The 18,212-nt window shown below is 44.8% G+C and overlaps 1 protein-coding gene across 3 annotated transcripts in view; it reads left to right on the top strand.

The window, feature by feature from the left end:
* LOC139546743 (tyrosine-protein phosphatase non-receptor type 4-like) overlaps positions 1 to 18,212 on the top strand; it is a 103,215-nt gene that overhangs the window by 51,664 nt on the left and 33,339 nt on the right. For 2 of the 3 annotated variants that reach the window (XM_071355484.1, XM_071355483.1), the window contains 8 exons: positions 1,890 to 2,010; positions 2,528 to 2,615; positions 3,774 to 3,862; positions 5,048 to 5,111; positions 6,788 to 6,960; positions 7,607 to 7,675; positions 8,048 to 8,182; positions 14,206 to 14,364. In XM_071355484.1, the coding sequence (XP_071211585.1) occupies positions 1,890 to 2,010; positions 2,528 to 2,615; positions 3,774 to 3,862; positions 5,048 to 5,111; positions 6,788 to 6,960; positions 7,607 to 7,675; positions 8,048 to 8,182; positions 14,206 to 14,364 (898 nt within the window). The remainder of the gene's footprint in view (positions 1 to 1,889; positions 2,011 to 2,527; positions 2,616 to 3,773; positions 3,863 to 5,047; positions 5,112 to 6,787; positions 6,961 to 7,606; positions 7,676 to 8,047; positions 8,183 to 14,205; positions 14,365 to 18,212) is intronic. The other variant, XM_071355485.1, reaches the window with a different exon arrangement.

Genomic DNA, 18,212 nt, shown 5'->3' with positions numbered 1-18,212 from the left:
AGAATTATTTTCCCATTGTTCCTCAACTGTCGTGTATGATATACCATTTTCTAGCTCTGAGTCGCTACTTTTATCCAATGTAAAAAAAAAAAAAAAAAAAAATTTCATTACAAATGTTTTTATTGGACTGTTGTGAGTATCTGTCAACTTCTGTCACTGGCTTGTCAACTCCTGTCACTGATGGCTAAACCCCCTTAAGATAAACATTTTTTTGTCAACATTCCCCCTCAAATGTATTCACTGTTCTGCAACATAGCAAGCACTTCAATTGTTTAAGCATATTAGACCTAAGGGATAATGTTGGCTTTATAAATGTTGTTTTATGTACTAGATCTAGAAAAACATGCCAAATGCTAACGAAATTAGCTCTGGAGAATTTAATCGTGCTTTAAAACAAAACAAAAAGAAGTTTGGAGATTTGTATTACATATGCGAATAATCGAATGTTAGAATTAAACAATCAAGGTCTTTTAAACACTTGGACAATTATAAGAACTAAATGGCCTGTACTGGCTCTGATGGAGTTTACAACAATCCAGTTAGTTGCATTTTATAAAAAATAAATAAATAGGTTGTTCCTTTACATGGTGTGATAGCTCATACTTTAATCTATCAAAATAGATATTTCGAATGTTAATCTTTCAAGAATCCCTGAGCTCTAAAACTGCAACATTTTCTCTCATCCTCATGACAAAGTGTAAAAAAGCATGAGATTATCTATAAAACTGCACATTTCCTCTGCTTGGACCTTGAGGGGGGCCCTACGAAACTGTGCTACGCCACTGAAGTAGATAAAATACTATGTTGCAGAGTACTGCTGCTGCTCAGCCTTGAACAGACATGTCCGGAATACTGTAGCACAATATATAGCCTTTTCAGCTCAACTCCTCATGGGAAAGAATAGCCGAGTGGCCCAGCAGCTCAACTCCGTAACCAACATGCTATCTATGTGTTAGCTTAGCCTAGTGGTCTACAGCTAGCACAGAGCCACATTCTCCAATTGTAGTGGGCCGTTAGCCTGAGGAGTGCATCTTGTCAACTTTTCATCAGATTGACCTTAATAATGACTCCTGACGGATTGGAGAGGAGGGGGTTAGGGGTATGTTCCTCATTGTCTGTCCTATCTCCACTGCAGCGGCCCGCTAAGGCTCGCCTCACTCTCCAGGGCTTTTCATTGGGAGTCTCACTGCTATATAGGTCACTGGAGGGATTTGAACCACACCGCCATGTAACACAACCATCCCGTGTCCATGTCCAGACACTTACTTAGGCCTGTATTAGCTCAATGTCTCTACTCATGAGAAGGGTTTCATGCCATTGTAGCCATGGGGTTAAGGCTATGAAACATGATGGAATGCTGCTGTTAATTCGGGTTAGTTTTGCGAAATCGGTGAGGCTGATCAAATTCGATCAAAAAATGCACTCTGCTGAAGCCTCTGGCATTAGTGCTGTGTAGATATTTCTTTGCATAAATCCATAGGCAATTTACTGTTTAGTTTGAGCGTTGTGCTTCTTTTTTCTTTGTGGTAGTTACATCAATAACTGTGTTTTGAATTGATGTGTTTGTCAGTGATAGTCGTGAGCCAGTGGTTAAGAGGTCCACTCATATGAATTGAGGCCCTTTCGCACATGACCGCAAGCTAATGGATCTAAGGTACTTAGCTACTGTAGAGGTGGTTGGAGCACCAAAGGCTTCTCAACCACTTGTCTCTTTCATTAATAGACATCATAACCAGGATTTTGATAGAGGTTATTGTCTTCTATTCGTTACTGCATTGATAGGTAAAGGTTTATCTTTCATATAAAATATAAGCCTGCTGTTTTCTGCGTCATATAGGGAGTTGACTGTCTCTACTATTTGCATTTATTTGACTCTCTGCACTGTGTAGCTGAGCTGGGGGACTACAGTGACTCGGAGCATGCTCCTGGTTACCTCTCAGAGTTCTGCTTCATCCCCAACCCGCCCCAAGGCTTCGACAAGGAGGTTACCAAACATCACCAACAGCACAGGTAGAGGCCCATCTTCACAAGACATGCATACTCTCTTTCTGATCCAAGAAACAAAAGATGGCGCCGACAGACACGGTCACCCTGTTTCTAGCTCCTAGTCAACTTTGCAGTATTTTTTTCATTCGCTCAGAACATTTCTAGTACTATTACCTACATCCTAAAAGAACTTGTCTACTGCTGTACTAAGCTTTTATTATTGTGTAGTTTAACATTTACAGCATTGATTGATAGGAACTTGGAAGATAAGCCTTTCGCTGCACTCACCATAACACCTGCTAAACTGTGTATGCGACCAATACAATTTTGGTTTGATTTTGATGTTCATACACAGCTGTATACTCGTTTTACTTGTCTGCACCAGCTTTCATAGCAGAGAAGTTTTCCATGGTTTTATTGAGTGAATTTCCGAGGTAAAGCGTGGCCTCACTGTACAGCGCCATTTTCTGTGCATGGGTTACTAGCTGTGGAGTTTGAGGCACCTTCCCTCTCTCATGCATTTCTCTGTCTTCCTCCTCAGTGGCCTGTCTCCTGCTCAGTCAGAGTTTAATTACCTGAACACAGCAAGGACACTGGAGCTGTACGGAGTGGAATTGCACTATGCAAGGGTAAGCCTATTCCCCTGTGTGTGTCTGTGTGTGTGTCACTGCTACCGTATAAAGGCACTTTTCATAGCACCACTGACACCAATGTTTCATACAGCTGTGCCTTACATCTTGAAAATCCTGTGCTTTTTAACCCAGCAGGTAGAAATGTGTCGAGGCAGAGTGAAGGTTGAAACATGCACATACAGTAGTATATCGTTCTAATGTACAGTCTGCGTGTTCCTCTGGCCCGTGCCGCCAGGGCCTCATTAAGTTATTAATGCTTTGGATTCCTGTACAGCTGAGGAACAGCAGAACCACTGAGTCTCGACGAGCCGTCTGTGTGTGTGTCTCTGTGAAGAAAGAAAGACTAGCAGGGCAGAGCACTCCAGTGTCAAAAGGCCTTAAACTAATCCGGCAATTGTACAGAGATTTCCCTCATTGTCTGATTAGACAGGCTTTTCTCTTTGCCCCAGATAATGTGTCTGTCTGCATGCTTTTATGTGCTAGTTTGGGTGTCTTGGTGTGTGTCTGTCTGACTGTCTAGGTTTGCTTGTTTTTGTCTGGATAATAGTTTGGTTCATAAAACAGAGCAGGTCACGTAGACAGTCCTGGTACAATGAGTCAAAGGCAGATCTAAAAAGAGGCCCCAGCCACCTTTGTCCATCCAGCCATTTTTTCTCTAGAATGATCACCACACTTTGACTTTTACAGTGGAGAGGTATCAAGTTTTATGTATACAGCACATTTCAGGGATGGAATGCAACACAATATGCTTTACAGGAAACAACGAATAAAAAAACAATAAATAAAAGCCGAACTATTTACTACACAACAAACATAAGATTAAATAAACAAAAGAATGACACAAAAGAGTGATTGTGCCCCATTTTAAGATGCGGACCCCCCCCCCCCCCACTGATATCCGGCCCTAGCCACTAAGCGACCACTAGCGCGTGGGGGGGGTCCCACCAACCAAAATGTAGCTTAGGGCCACCAAAAGGCGGCACCCCCCCTGCATTAGGGGGAAAGGGTCTGTGTCTGTACACCAGCCAAAGCTCCCACCAGGCTTTGCCCACTGTCAGGGTACTTAGACTCTTAAGCCACCAATGTTTCTCATTGATTTCCTTCCTTCCTGTGTTTCTTCATCCCAATCTTCCTCTTTCTCGCTCTCTGTTCCAGGATCAAAGCAACACTGAGATTTTAATTGGGGTGATGTCCACAGGGATTGTGGTTTACAAGAACAGGGTACGAATCAACTGCTTTCCCTGGTGAGTGACGAACTGAAGACTTGATTCTGATACAAGATGAGGCGATTTGTGAATCAGAGAATGAATTTGATCGCAGCTACAAGAGGATTGTTTGATCACAAATAGCATCCACTTTTGTAGATTGTGTTAGAAATTGAAATGTTCACTGTGTGTGTGAGAGTAGGAAGAGGATATGTTGTGTTTTTGCAGCTATATATCGACTTCAATCATCCAGGTTGCAGAAGCATTCAGAAAAGTGTTGAATAGGATTCTTCTAAGCACCTCACATGAGTGCTTTACGTATTAATCTGTAAACCGCAGATGATCATTCCTAGGATCTCCTCTGAGAGCTGACTCTGAGCGGTTTAGGCTTTCATGTGAATTGTCTGAGGCCCAAAGCTTTAATTCTTATAAATTCAGCCCTGTTGGTGGGGCTTCTGGAAGTGTGTGCCAGGGGTGGGATAGCATAGCCCAAATCCTGACCAGACGAGTGATAATCCAACACACTGACACACACACTTCCCAACCCCCACCCCCTACAAGCTCCTCACAGCACACACATCCCCATTCTTAAAAGCCAGCTGCTTGATGTAGCACAGATAGCTCATTTGAAAATATATGGGCTCAGATGCTTTCCAGCCCGGCTAAATTTAGGGCTGCTAACAGTGGCGCGGTTCACAACAGCTGTCAGCAACTGTCACGCAAAAAGGCTTTCTCCTATCGGCCACTCCCTCTCTGCTTGGCTCGCCTGCCTCTACTAGTAAAAGGTGATGCATAGCATTACTCCTCTGAGAGCAGATCAGAAAGCATAGCAGTCCAGTCACTCGGAACAGAGATGTATCTGAGAGAGTGAGTCGTGTGGATTCTAGCCTCGCTCCTATTTCTGTCTACAACGGGCTGACAAATTAGCTTTGCTTGGATGGGGCATGACTCACTGCCTTGGAGAGAGAAAGAGAATTTGTGTGTGTGTGTAAGAATGTAAAATATATTTAGTTGAGCTGTGAGTCATGTGGGAAAAGGGCTGAAGGGAGGGAGAGGAAAGAGTGAGGATGGGATGGGAGGAGGAAGGGAGGGGATTAGTCTTGATAGGGAGACATTTTAAAGTCAGCTTCTCTCTGCAGTGGCTCTGATTTGAGCCATGAAAGAAGAGGACCCTCAGCAGTGACACACATTGATGCATTTCTGTGGGTTTCTCTCCCCTCTCAGGTTGAAGATTGTGAAAATATCGTTCAAGTGCAAACAGTTCTTCGTTCAGCTCAGGAGAGAAGTGGTAAGTATTCAAGCCGTTGTTTCCACTGTCCTTCTTTTGACAGTAAAATGTGAGATGGGATCTACTAGCAGCAATGTGTGTGGAGTCAGAGGAGTCTTTTACCCAGTGGACCACACTTTGTAGTGAACGCAGCCCCTAGGTTCCTATAAGCATGTGTGACCATGTTTCCCTGTCATACGTGTCACCAGACCAGACCCAGTTCTATGGCTCATCCTCATGGTGGAAACTGGATGAGTTAGACTGGACTAGCTAATACTGCTAATGGACTTAATGACCATCTACCACTGATCCAGTCCCTCCCCTCCCCACACCATACCACAGGCATCCATATGAATCTGAAACAACTTAGCTTAGACATTAACAACAACACACTGCCCCCTCACCCAAACCCAGCGTCCATATTTGTTTATTTGACTAACTGGCATGCTGGCATAATCACCGGCCTGCTCCGCCGCTGACGGTCTCTGGAATCTGGGACAGCGAGACAGGAAGAGCTTGTTAAATGCTTATTAATTATGAAGAATAGATTTGTGGCAGCGGGAGGCGGTGAGCGTGATCTGAAACTGATTCGAAAGCTGCTGGCTCCCTCTCCTTCTCCCTCCTCTCCTCTGTTTTGTTAAGCCCCATGATGGAATCCCAGGAAAAGATCCCCATCCACTCCCCCCTTCCCTGGTTCAATAATGGATGAGGTGTATTTCTAGAGCAGTTGTACTAAAAGCACTGCGGGCGTCAGCCAGCCTCCCAAATGGCACCCAATTCCATATTTAGTGCACTACTTTTGGCCAGGGTTCTGCCCAAAATAGTGCAGTATGTAGGGTGCCATTTGTGATGCACCCATGGACAGATGGGTAAGGCTGTTCACGGCCGGTCATGTGAGCACGGGTCACAGCACACACTTTAAAAAGCAACAACAAACCAGGAAATTAATTTGCCTCTTTATCTTTTTTTCTTCTCCTGGACTAGTGAGTTGTCTCCAGTGAGCAAGAGAGTAGCCCTACTTTATCTGACCTCACAGCTAGGCTAGGTGACCTCTAGTCTAATGTACATGATGATGGGGTTGTTCAGAGAACCTGCTCTTCCTTGAAGTTGTTTCAAGATGCAAGTGTGGACGGTCAGAAAACTCGCTGTGTAAAAAAAAAAAAAAAAAAAAATACACTGAACCTAAACTTCTAGGTGGTGGTTGTTTTTGCAGTCTTTTTCTGTTTGTAGGCTAACACAGGCTATATGAGCTGAACTTGTACCAGAACATTAGCTGTCCCTGTGAACATTATTACCCAAGTGGGACCACCATGTCTTCATGGCTAGTGGCGTGTGCCATCAGGAGACCCTCTGGGGGCTGAGGGAGGGGTATGGGGATGTTGTGGCTGCAGACAAGGATTAACCCCCTGCTGCCTGTCTCCCCCCTTCTGTGACCAAGAGCTTGACTCCACCTCCTCACTGCTGCTACTTGAGTCTCAGGCATGCTAAACACACACACACACACACACACATACAGACTCCAACCCTAGGTCACAACGAACAAGGAGAATCATAGTACACAGTAAACCCTATGGACCGAAAAAAAATGATGATCTGTGGGAAGGCGGTTACATACCAGCAGCTCGGACTGTATCTCATTTGTCATTATTGTTGTCACTCACTGTCATTCTCTTTCCCTTCCCTCCCTCCCTTTACAGAATGAGACCAGGGAGACGTTGCTGGGGTTTAACATGGTAAACTACAGAGCCTGTAAGAACTTATGGAAGACCTGTGTAGAACACCACACCTTCTTCCGTCTGGACCGTCCCGTTCCCCCCCAGAAGAACTTCTTTGCCCACTACTTTACCCTGGGCTCCAAGTTCCGTTACTGGTAGGCGAAAATCCCCATTGCCACCCATGAGCATGCACGCACGCACACACACGCACACGCACACACACCCTCGCCAGCCGCAAAACACTGTCATTGAAATGTCAACACAGGTACAATGTTTGCTAGGTCACTATGACAAGTTCCATCAATCATCAGTGTTTGGGGAGTTACATTAGCTGTTGGCTATCGTGCTCTCATCTTGGAGAAAAGTAGTTGAATTATTAACCATGTCCCAGAACTGAGCTTGTTTTTCAAAATGCTTTTTAGTTTTTTTGGCGAAAAGGGAGTTCTTCTATTATTCATTTGGACTCATTTCTCAGATGTAGTTTAGAAAATAGTACAAACAAATGTAAACTGTTCACTGTTGAAATTTAAATACTTGAGTATTTGCTCTGAGCTGTGCTGTGAGTGGAGGTGATGAGGGGGCTAAAACTTCTGAGTTTCATCGTTCTAGATTGTGCTGTGACAAATCGGGGTTTTGGAGAAAAGTCTGAGACATGGTTGAAACAAACACGAAGTGGAGAGGAGTTTTTTTATGCATTATTGAAGCGCATGTTGGGAAGTAAGGTGCAGCACAGCAGTTTGTAATATGTGGCTGAATGGTATTAAATGATGGTTGGATGTTGTTTGAACGTTGTCTCTGCAGCGGGAGGACAGAGGTGCAGTCGGTGCAGTATGGCAAAGAGAAGGGGATCAAGGACCGGGTGTTCGCCAGGTACGTAATGCACCACAGCACTGTACGGTCTGTACATGTATATGAACAGATGCATTCTGAATGTATCTGTTAGGCCGCGTTACTGCTATAAGGTCCTCTAAGAGTATGCTATAAGAGTAAGACGGCCTTAAATCTGTAATGCCCAAAGTCAATATAAGAAGTGATGGTGAACGAGCACCAGCTAATTAGCATTCATTTACTGCCTTATTAGTGCACTCTATGTAGGTCCTGGTTAAAGATAGTGCACTATATAGGGAATAGGGTGCCTTTTTCCCCCCATCTCCTTTATCACAGTCCTCCATCCCATTGGTCAGTAGTATCACTTTCTCCTTGGCTTGGTCATGTGATTGATTGTGTTTCCTTTCTGAGTAGGTCTCCCAGTAAGCCCCTGGCCAGGAAGTTCATGGGCGGGACAGACTGGGAGGCTGTGAGCCGGAACAGCTTATCAGACGAGAGGCTGGAGACCCAGAGCCTGCCCACACGCTCCCCACCCGGAACCCCTAACCAGTAAGTTCCTGACACTACTCCTTATACCATGTCCTAATATAATGCCCACATATCATGATCTTCGAGAGGGCGAGACAGTGCATTTGGAAAGTATTCAGACCCCTTCCCTTTTACCTAAATTTGTTGTTACAGCCTTATTCTAAAATTGATTAAATTAATTGTTTTCCTCATCAATCTACACACACTACCCCATAATGACAAAGCAAAAACAGGTTTTTAGAAATTTTTGCAAATTTATTACACTAATACCTTATGTAAATAAGTAGTCAGACCCTTTGCTATAAGACTTGAAATTGAGCTCCGGTGCATCCTGTTTCCATTGATCATCCTTGATGTTTCTCCAACTTCAATCAAGTCCACCTGTGGTCAATTCATTTGATTGATTTGGAAAGGCACACACCTGTCTATATAAGGTCCCACACTTGACAGTGCATGTCAGAGCAAAAACCAAGCCTTGAGTTCAAAGGAATTGTCCGTAGACCAGCAGCTCAGTGGTGTTGATGGTGCTTTATGAATGTTGACCTGTGTAAAGGTCTTGCTCACATCAGCTACAGAGAGCGTGATCACAGTCGTCCGGAACAGCTGGTGCTCTCATGCATGCTTCAGTGTTGCTTGCCTCGAAGTGAGCATAAAAGGCATTTAGCTCATCTGTTAGGCTCACGTCACTGGGCAGCTCGTGGCTGCGTTTCCCTTTGTAGTCTGTGATATTTTTCAAGCCCTGCCACATCCGACGAACATCAGAGCTGGTGTAGTAGGATTCAATCTTAGTCCTGTATTGACACTTTGCCTGAGGGCATAGCATGATTTCTTATGAGCTTCTGGATTAGGGTCCCGCTCCTTGAAAGCAGCGCTAGCCTTTAGCTCGGTGCGGATGTTGCCTGTAATACATGGCTTCTGGTTGGGAAATGTATGTACGGTCACTGTGAGGACGTTATCAATGCACTTATTGATGAAGCCGGTGACTGAGGTGGTATACTCCTCAGTGCCATTGGATGAATCCCGGATCATATTCCAGTTTGTGCAAGCAAAACAGTCGTAGTAGTTTAGCATCAGTGTTATCTGACCACATCCTTATTGAGTGAGTCACTGGTACTTCCTGCTTTAGTTTTTGCTTGTAAGCAGGAATCAGGCGGATAGAATTATGGTCAGATTTGCCAAATGGAGGGCGAGGGAGAGCTTTGTATGCGTCTCTGTGTTTTGAGTAAAGGTGGTCTAGAGTTGTTTTTCCCTCTGTTTGCAAATGTGACATGCTGGTAGAAATTAGGTAAAACTGATTTAAATTTGCCTGCATTAAAGTCCCCTGCCACTAGGAGCGCCGCTTCTGGATGAATTTCCTTGCTTGCTTATAGGCTTATACAGCTCTTTGCGTGCGGTATTAGTGCCAGCATCGATTTGTGGTGATAAATAGATGACTACGAATAATATGGATGAGAACTCTCTTGGTAGATAGTGTGGTGTACAGCTTATCATGAGGTATTCTACCTCAGGTGAGCAATACCTTGAGATTTCTTTAATTTTAGACATTGCGCACCAGCAGTTACTGACCAATACACACCCCCACCCCTCGTCTTACCAGACGTAGCTGCTCTGTCCTGCTGATACATGGAGAATCCAGCCAACTCTGTATTATCCGTGTCGTCGTTCAGCCACGTCTCTGTGAAACAAGATATTACAGTTTAGTCTTAATCGTAGATCATCCAGTTGGTTTGCCCATGATTGCACTTTGGCGAATAATACGGAGGGAAGTGGTGGTTTACCTACTCGTCGACACCTCATCCAGGAATATGTCTTTCCCGAATTGAATCCTTTGTTCGTACCCCCGAGAGCAATTGAACTTATTCCAGAGGCTGCTCCAAAACACCGTCGGTGGAGAAGAGGTATTCGGAGTGGACTTCTAGTCCGACTCAGGAGGCGTGCACACTATCCAACGCTTCCGAGTTTATTACTCGCTAATGTACAGTCTCTGGATAATAAAGTAGATGAGCTCAGGGTGAGGATTTCCTTCCAGAAAGACATCAGGGATTGTAACATTCTCAGTACATCGCGCAGACAGGAATAAAGAACTCTCCGGGAAGAAGAAAGGCAGGCGTGTATGTTTCATGATTAACTACTCATGGTGTGATTATGGTAACATACAGAAACTCAAGTCCTTTTGTTCATTCGACCTAGAATACCTCAATCAAATGCCTACCTTATTTCCTCCCAAGAGAATTCTCTTCGGTTATAGTCACAGCCGTGTATATTCCCCCTCAAGCCGATACCACGACGGCCCTCAAAGAACTACACTGGACTTTATTCAAACTGGAAACAACATATCCTGAGGCAGCATTTATTGTAGCTGGGGATTTTTAACAAAGCAAATTTGAGGAAAAGCCTACCAGCGTTCTACCAACACATCGACGAATACACGGTTACGGTTCAACAGGAAGTGTATAGGAGATTTTGTACCCAATGTGACTTTTTAAAACCTACCCAAACCATAAACTGTGGATAGATGGCAGCATTCGCGCAAGAACCACTGCATTCATCATTGGCAAGGTGACTGGGAATATGGCCGAATACAAACAGTGTAGTTATTTCCTCCGTATATCAATCACAGGCAAAACATCAGTACAGAGACAAAGTGGAGTCGCAATTCAACAGCTCCGACACGAGACGTATGTGGCAGGGTCTACAGACAATTACAGACTACAAAGGGTGTCCACGACGTGGCTGGTTTTCCATCTTGCTTCACCCTCTTTGAGGATAACACAGTGCCACCGACGTGGGGGCTCATTCTCCATGGCCGACATGAGTAAGACATTTATGCGTGTTAACCCTCGCAAGGCTGCCGGCCCAGACGGTATCCATAGCCGCTTCCTCAGAGCATGCACAGATCAGCTGGCTGGAGTGTTGATGGACATATTCAATCTATCCCTATCCCAGTCTACTGTCCCCACTTGCTTCAATATTTCCACTATTGTTCCCATGAAAGCAAAGGTAACGGAACTAAATTACTATCACCCCGTAGCACTCACTTCTGTCATCATGAAGTGCTTTGAGGGGCTAGTTAAGGATCATATCCACCTTTACCTTACCTGACACCCCAATAGATTCACAGACGATGCAATCACCTGCACACTGCCCTATCCCATCTGAGAGGAATGCCTATGTAGGAATGCTGTTCATTGACTATAGCTCAGCATTCAACACCATAGTACCCTCCAAACTCATCGTTAAGCTCGGGGCCCTGGATCTGAACCCCGCCCTGTGCAACTGCGACCTGGACGTTCTGATGGGCCGCCCCCCCCCCAGGTGGTGAAGGTAGGAAACAGCACCTCCGCTTCGCTGATCCTCAACACAGGGGCTCCACAATGGTGCGTGCTCAGCCCCCTCCTGTACTCCTTGTTTACACATGACTGTGTGGCCACTCACGCCTCCAACTCAGTCATGAAGTTTACAGACGACACAACAGTAGTAGGCCTGATTACCAACAATGACGAGACAGCCTACAGAGAGGAAGTGAGTGCCCAGGGAGAGTGGTGCCAGGAAAATAACCTCTCAACCAACATCAACAAACCAAAGTAGCTGATTGTGGACTTCAGGAAACAGCAGAAGGAGCACACTCCTATCCACATCGACGGGACCGCAGTTGAGAAGGTGGAAAGCTTAAAGTTCTTCATCAGTGATGTGTACGCCGATCTGAAATGGTCCACCCACACAGACAGTGTGGTGAAGGGGCAACAGCGCCTCTTCAACCTCAGGAGGCTGAAGAAATTTGGCTTGTCACCTAAAACCCTCACAAACTTTTACAGATGCCCAATTGAGAGCATTCTGTTGGGCTATATCACCACTGGTACCGAAACTGCTTCTTCCTTGTGGAGCGGCCTTTCAGGTTATGTCAATTTAGGACTTGTTTTACTGTGGATATAGATACTTTTGTACCTGTTTCCTCCAGCATCTTCACAAGGTCCTTTGCTGTTGTTCTGGGATTGATTTGCACTTTTCGCACCAAGGTACGTTCATCTCTAGGAGACAGAACGCGTCTCCTTCCTGAGCGGTTTGACAGCTGCGTGGTCCCATGGTGTTTATACTTGCGTACTATTGTTTGTACAGATGAACGTGGTACCTTCAGGCATTTGGAAATTGCTCCCAAGGATGAACCAGACAATTTTTTTTCTGGTCTTGGCTGATTTCTTTTGATTTTCCCATGATGTCAAGCAAAGAGGCAGTGAGTTTGAAGGTAGGCCTTGAAATACAGGTACACCTCCAATTGACTCAAATGATGTCAATTAGCCTATCAGAAACTTTTAAAGCCATGACATCATTTTCTGGAATTTTCCAAGCTGTTTAAAGGCACAGTCAACTTGGTGTATGTAAACTTCTGACCCACTGGAATTGTGATACAGTGAAATAATTTCTCTGTAAACAATTGTTTGAAAAATCACTTGTCATGCACAAAGTAGATGTCCTAACCGACTTGCCAAAGCTATAGTTTGTGAACAATACGTTTGTGGAGTGGTTGAAAACAAGTTTTAATGGCTCCAACCTAAGTGTATGTAAACTTCCGACTTCAACTGTACATAGTTGGAATCACTGGCCACTTTAAGGGAACAATTAAATAATATTAATATGTTTACATACTGCTTTACTCACCTCATATGTATATACTGTATTCGATTCTGCTTTATTTTAGTCAATGGCAATATTTTATATATTTCTTAATTCCATTCTTTTACTTTTAGATTTGTGTGTGTTGTTCTGAATTGATATACTACTGCACTGTTGGAGCATTTCGCTACACCCGAAATAACATGTGTATGTGACCAATACGATTTGATTTAGAGCTCCGAGACAGGATTGTGTTGAGGCACAGATCTGATAAAGGGTACAAAAAAGTTTCTGCAGCATTGACTCCCCAAGAACACAGTGGCCTCCATAATTTTTAAATGGAAGTTTGGAACCACCTAGACTCTTCCTCGAGTTGGCCTCCTGGCCAATCTGAGCAATCAGGGGAGAAGGGCCTTTGTCAGGGAGTTGACCAAGAACCCAATGGTCACTCTGACAGAGGTCCAGAGTTCCTCTGTGGAGATGGGGAACCTTCCAGAAGGACAACTGTCTCTGCAGCACTCCACCAATCAGGCTTTTATCGTAGTGTGGCCAGACAGAAGCCACTCCTCAGTTAAAGGCACATGACAGCCCACTTGGAGTATGCCAAAAGGCACCTAACGATTCTCAGACCATGAGAAACAAGATTATCTGGTCTGATGAAACCAAGATTGAACTCTTTGGCCTGAATGCTCAGCGTCACGTCTGGAAGAAACCTGGCACCATCCCTAAGGTGAAACGTGGTTGCAGCAACATGCTGTGGGGATGTTTTTCAGTGGCAGGGAGACTAGTCAGGACCAAGGGAAAGATGAACAGAGCAAAGTACAGAAAGATCCTTGATGAAAACCTGCTACAGAGCGCTCAGGACCTCAGACTGGGGTGAAGGTTCACCTTCCAACAGGACAACGACACTAAGCACACAGCCAAGACAACGACCCTAAGCACACAGCCAAGACAACGCAGGAGTGGCTTCCCATCCAACCTGACAGAGCTTGAGAGGATCTGCCAAAGGTGCTTCAACAAAGTATTAAGTAAAGGGTCTGAATACTTGGGTAAATGTGATTTTTTTATTTTCAATACATTTGCAAAAACCTGTTTTTGCTTTGTCATTATGGGGTATTGTGTGTAGATTGAGGGGATTTAATCCATTTTAGAATAAGGCTGTAACACGTAATGCGGATAAAGTCGAGGGGACTGAATACTTCCCGAATGCGCTGTACATTGTGAGGGAATTCCAGTTCCAATACCTTCGGTAATGGTACTGACACATTTCATTGCATGAGTGAAAGGAATTATACACATTCAAATGTTTCAGAGAGCTGGACAAAACATAGAATCCAAATAAAATAAAAATTCCAACTGTGGATAGCGTACATTCATTTGCTTTGATTACACACACAATCCTCCTAACCACCGATTTGTGTGTATGCGTGCAGCCGGAACTCGTTCGTACAGGAAGGGACGAGGATGCGGCCGTCGTCGGTTGGGCACCTGGTGGACCATGTGATTCACGCCTCGCCCAGCCTCCCTGTCTTCTCCAATCACAAATCCGCGTCCTCTACCCAGGCCAACTCCATCAGCCTCGACTCTACCCCGTAAGTCTGCTGCCACACTCTCACCCCAATCACGAGTCAGCCTCATCCACTCAAGGCAACTGCATCAGACTGGACTCCACTCGTAAGTCTGACCCCTTGTGGACACTGGACACACTGCAGTAGTGAGGAAGATGAGAGAGGTGGTGGTTAGGAGTAGCCCTGTTGACATGACTGCATGATCTGACCAGGAACAACTCTGGCCCCTAGTTATAGCCCAGTACAAGAGACTAGGCCTACACTGAAACAATATGTTCGTGCTCAGAGAATGACTGTCAAACATTATAATGGAAGATCTCTCACCAGCTCCCTCCCAAACAAACACCACTATAGTTGTTAATGAGGATGAAAGTTGGTGACAGTGCATAGATTCCACTGTTAACGTCCCCACTAAAGCCGCTGTCTAAAAATCTATGGGAGCCACATTAAATTGGACTTGACAGTTCCAGTGCCATGCTGTCTACTCCGACTGCTGAAACAGCTGATTTTTAACGGTTAGCCTGTGGTCTGTGGCTTACAATTACAGTTCACACCCTTTCCCAAATGTCATTTAATGGGCTTAAATGGAAACAGAGACTTTGAACGTGGGCTGTAAAAAAATGAAGTGTTTACAGCTCTGGGGGCATGGAGGGGGTTCGGCAGGGCTGGGATGGAGCAGGATGGGGGTTGGGGGGTGATCAACACAGTACTAGTAACAATAACAATGCCTTTGGCCTGTCTGACTGGGAGCCGTATAACCCTCTTAGGTCAAAATGCCCGTGGCTCTAGTCTACTGCAGTGTTGGTCCACTGATATCTGAGAGTAGCCTAACCCCTGGGCTACTAGGGTTGGGTTGCCCTGATGATTGGGGCTATGTTCAACTTGTAAACCCAGCTCTGGCCTCACCCTGTCCCGCTCCCACCCTCTGTCGTCCCTCTGCCCGTCATCCCAACCTCAACCAACCCTGTACTCCAGTTCCTTTGGCTGTTATGTTCTTCGAGATGCCTTTCAGAGTTCCAGTAACTGTTTATTATTAGGCTAGATTGGGTAAGTGCCACTAGGAGTGGAGGACGATTAATAGCCTCTCTGTCCGAGTCTCTCCATATGTTACTGTCTTGTCTTAGAGCAGGAATGGTTTTTATATGTTCTGCTGTGTTATCTTACCAAGAACTATGTCACCAGCATTAGTACAGATACTGCACCTGTACTGGGAATGGAGGGAATAGTTCTGACACGTACATAATCCCTATTTAAGCTATGCATATGCACACAAACATGCCTACACTCACCATATATACTTTCCCTCCCTATTTCGCTCTCATTTCACTTCTGCATTCCCACACACACAGGCACACGCGTACATGCACACTTGCACGCACCCACATTCCGTGCCAAGCCATTTGCTCATCTCTTTTGTCACTGACCCAGAAGATGACATAACCACCTGCTCACTATTCCTGAGAAATCACACATCATTGCTATATCCAGTGACACACACGCACATAGATTCTCTCTTCTGCTCTCTCAAAAATAAACATAAAAACAGCCATATTCCCTGTCACGTAGCCTTCGCTCAGTGAGGATAAGGTTTCAGGCGGTTGAAACCAAAGCATAGCAACCAGGTCATGTAATACCTCCCCCTCTACAACCTGATCTGTAAACCAGGAAAACATCCCACTACACTGTCACTTGAAAGGCGGCTGACCCTAGACTGTACTTTAAAGAATAAAGAGAATATTGAACTTTCCCTGACTTTAGTCATTGTGAAAAAGGACCGCAATTGTAGCACGTTATATCTTATTGTCTTGATGTAATTAGTGGAATACACCAATCTGTTTTTGTAAAGCCAGCTCTCCAGCATTTCAGACCAAGCTTAAACTAGTAAACTAGTATTTGATAAAGTGTGTTACGTTGCGTCTTCCTGTGGTCAGTGAGCAGTAGTCCTGCCCGTCTCTCCCTCCCCCCAGCCCTGTGGCTGATGTCAGCATAGTGTCTGTTTATGTTGGAGAGGCCTGTCTGTCCTTCCTGCAGGGTCCCCCTCCGGACCAGGCCAGTGTCTCCTGTGTTGTGACACCAGCCCGGCATACAGGACGCTAAACAAAGACAATGTGCTGTGAACTGGCCATGACTGGCCTCTACTCCCCCTGGGCCTCCTGTGAATTCTGTGGTTGAATGACTAGGATGGTTAGGTACACTATCACACACCCCCACTGTGACTAGGTGGGTTAGGTACACAAAGAGCCATATAATGTATATAGAGTTCAGCCAGGTTTTAGCACGGCTGCCATGTCGGAGGCTTTACTCTTTAAATGTCCGTGGTGAAATTCTGTACTTACCCGCTTTAAACAAGCACAACATAGCAGCGTATTTAAGACATTTTTATCGCGACGCTTTTGGGATAATGTGTATCCTAGTCTGTACTGTGTTGTGGTGTCAACAAATTGCATGTCTGCATTCAATGGACATCTTCATAGGTTTTTGAAAACTATCAGAAATAAACACCACAACGTGGAAGCGGCAATTATCACTTAGCAACAACTATAGAGAAAGTGGCGGACAGAAACCGCATTGGACCAACGCTGTGTGTGTACAGTTGAAGTCAGAAGTTTACATACACCTTAGCCAAATACATTTAAACTCAGTTTTTCACAATTCCTGACATTTAATTCTAGTAAAAATTCCCCGTCTTAGGTCAGATAGGATCACCACTTTATTTAAAGAATGTGAAATAATAGTAGAGAATGATTTATTTCAGCTTTTATTTCTTTCATCACATTCCCAGTGGGTCAGAAGTTTACATACACTCAATTAGTATTTGGTAGCATTGCCTTTCAATTGTTTAACTTGGGTCAAACTTTTGGGTAGCCTTCCACAAGCTTCCTACAATAAGTTGGGTGAATTTTGGCCCATTCCTCCTGACAGAGCTGGTGTAACTGAGTCAGGTTTGTAGGCCTCCTTGCTCGCACACACTTTTTCAGTTCTGCCCTCACATTTTCTATAGGATTGAGGTCAGGGCTTTGTGACGACCACTCCAATACCTTGACTTTGTTGTCCTTAAGTCATTTTGCCACAACTTTGGAAGTATGCTTGGGGTCATTGTCCATTTGGAAGACCCATTTGCGACCAAGCTTTAACTTCCTGACTGTTGCTTCAATATATCCACATAATTTTCCTACCTCATGATGCCATCTATTTTGTGAAGTGCACCAGTCAATCCTGCAGCATAGCACCCTCACAACATGATGCTGCCACCCCCGTGCTTCACGGTTGGGATGGTGTTCTTCGGCTTGCAAGCCTCCCCCTTTTTCCTCCAAACATAACGATGGTCATTATGGCCAAACAGTTATATTTTTGTTTCATCAGAACAGAGGACATTTCTCCAAAAAGTACGATCTTTGTCCCCATGTGCAATTGCAAACCGTAGTCTGGATTTTTTATGGTGGTTTTGGAGCAGTGGCTTCTTCCTTGCTGAGCGGCGTTTCAGGTTATGTCGATATATGACTCGTTTTACTGTGGATATAGATGCTTTTGTACCTGTTTCCTCCAGCATCTTCACAAGGTCCTTTGCTGCTGTTCTGTGATTGATTTGCACTTTTCGCCTCAAAGTACGTTCTTCTCTAGGAGACAGAACGCGTCTCCTTCCTGAGCAGTATGACGGCTGCGTGGTCCCATGGTGTTTATACTTGCGTACTATTGTTTGTACAGATGAACGTGGTACCTTCAGGCGTTTGGAAATTGCTCCCAAGGATGTTCATCAGACTTGTGGAGGTCTACAAAAAAAAATTCTGACGTTTTGGCTGATTTATTTTGATTTTCCCATGATGTCAAGCAAAGAGGCAGTGAGTTTGAAGGTAGACCTTGAAATACATCCA

The sequence above is a fragment of the Salvelinus alpinus genome, chromosome 20, assembly GCF_045679555.1.
Source record: "Salvelinus alpinus chromosome 20, SLU_Salpinus.1, whole genome shotgun sequence".
Taxonomy (NCBI): domain Eukaryota; kingdom Metazoa; phylum Chordata; class Actinopteri; order Salmoniformes; family Salmonidae; genus Salvelinus; species Salvelinus alpinus.
This window is presented reverse-complemented; position numbering and strand designations above follow the sequence as displayed.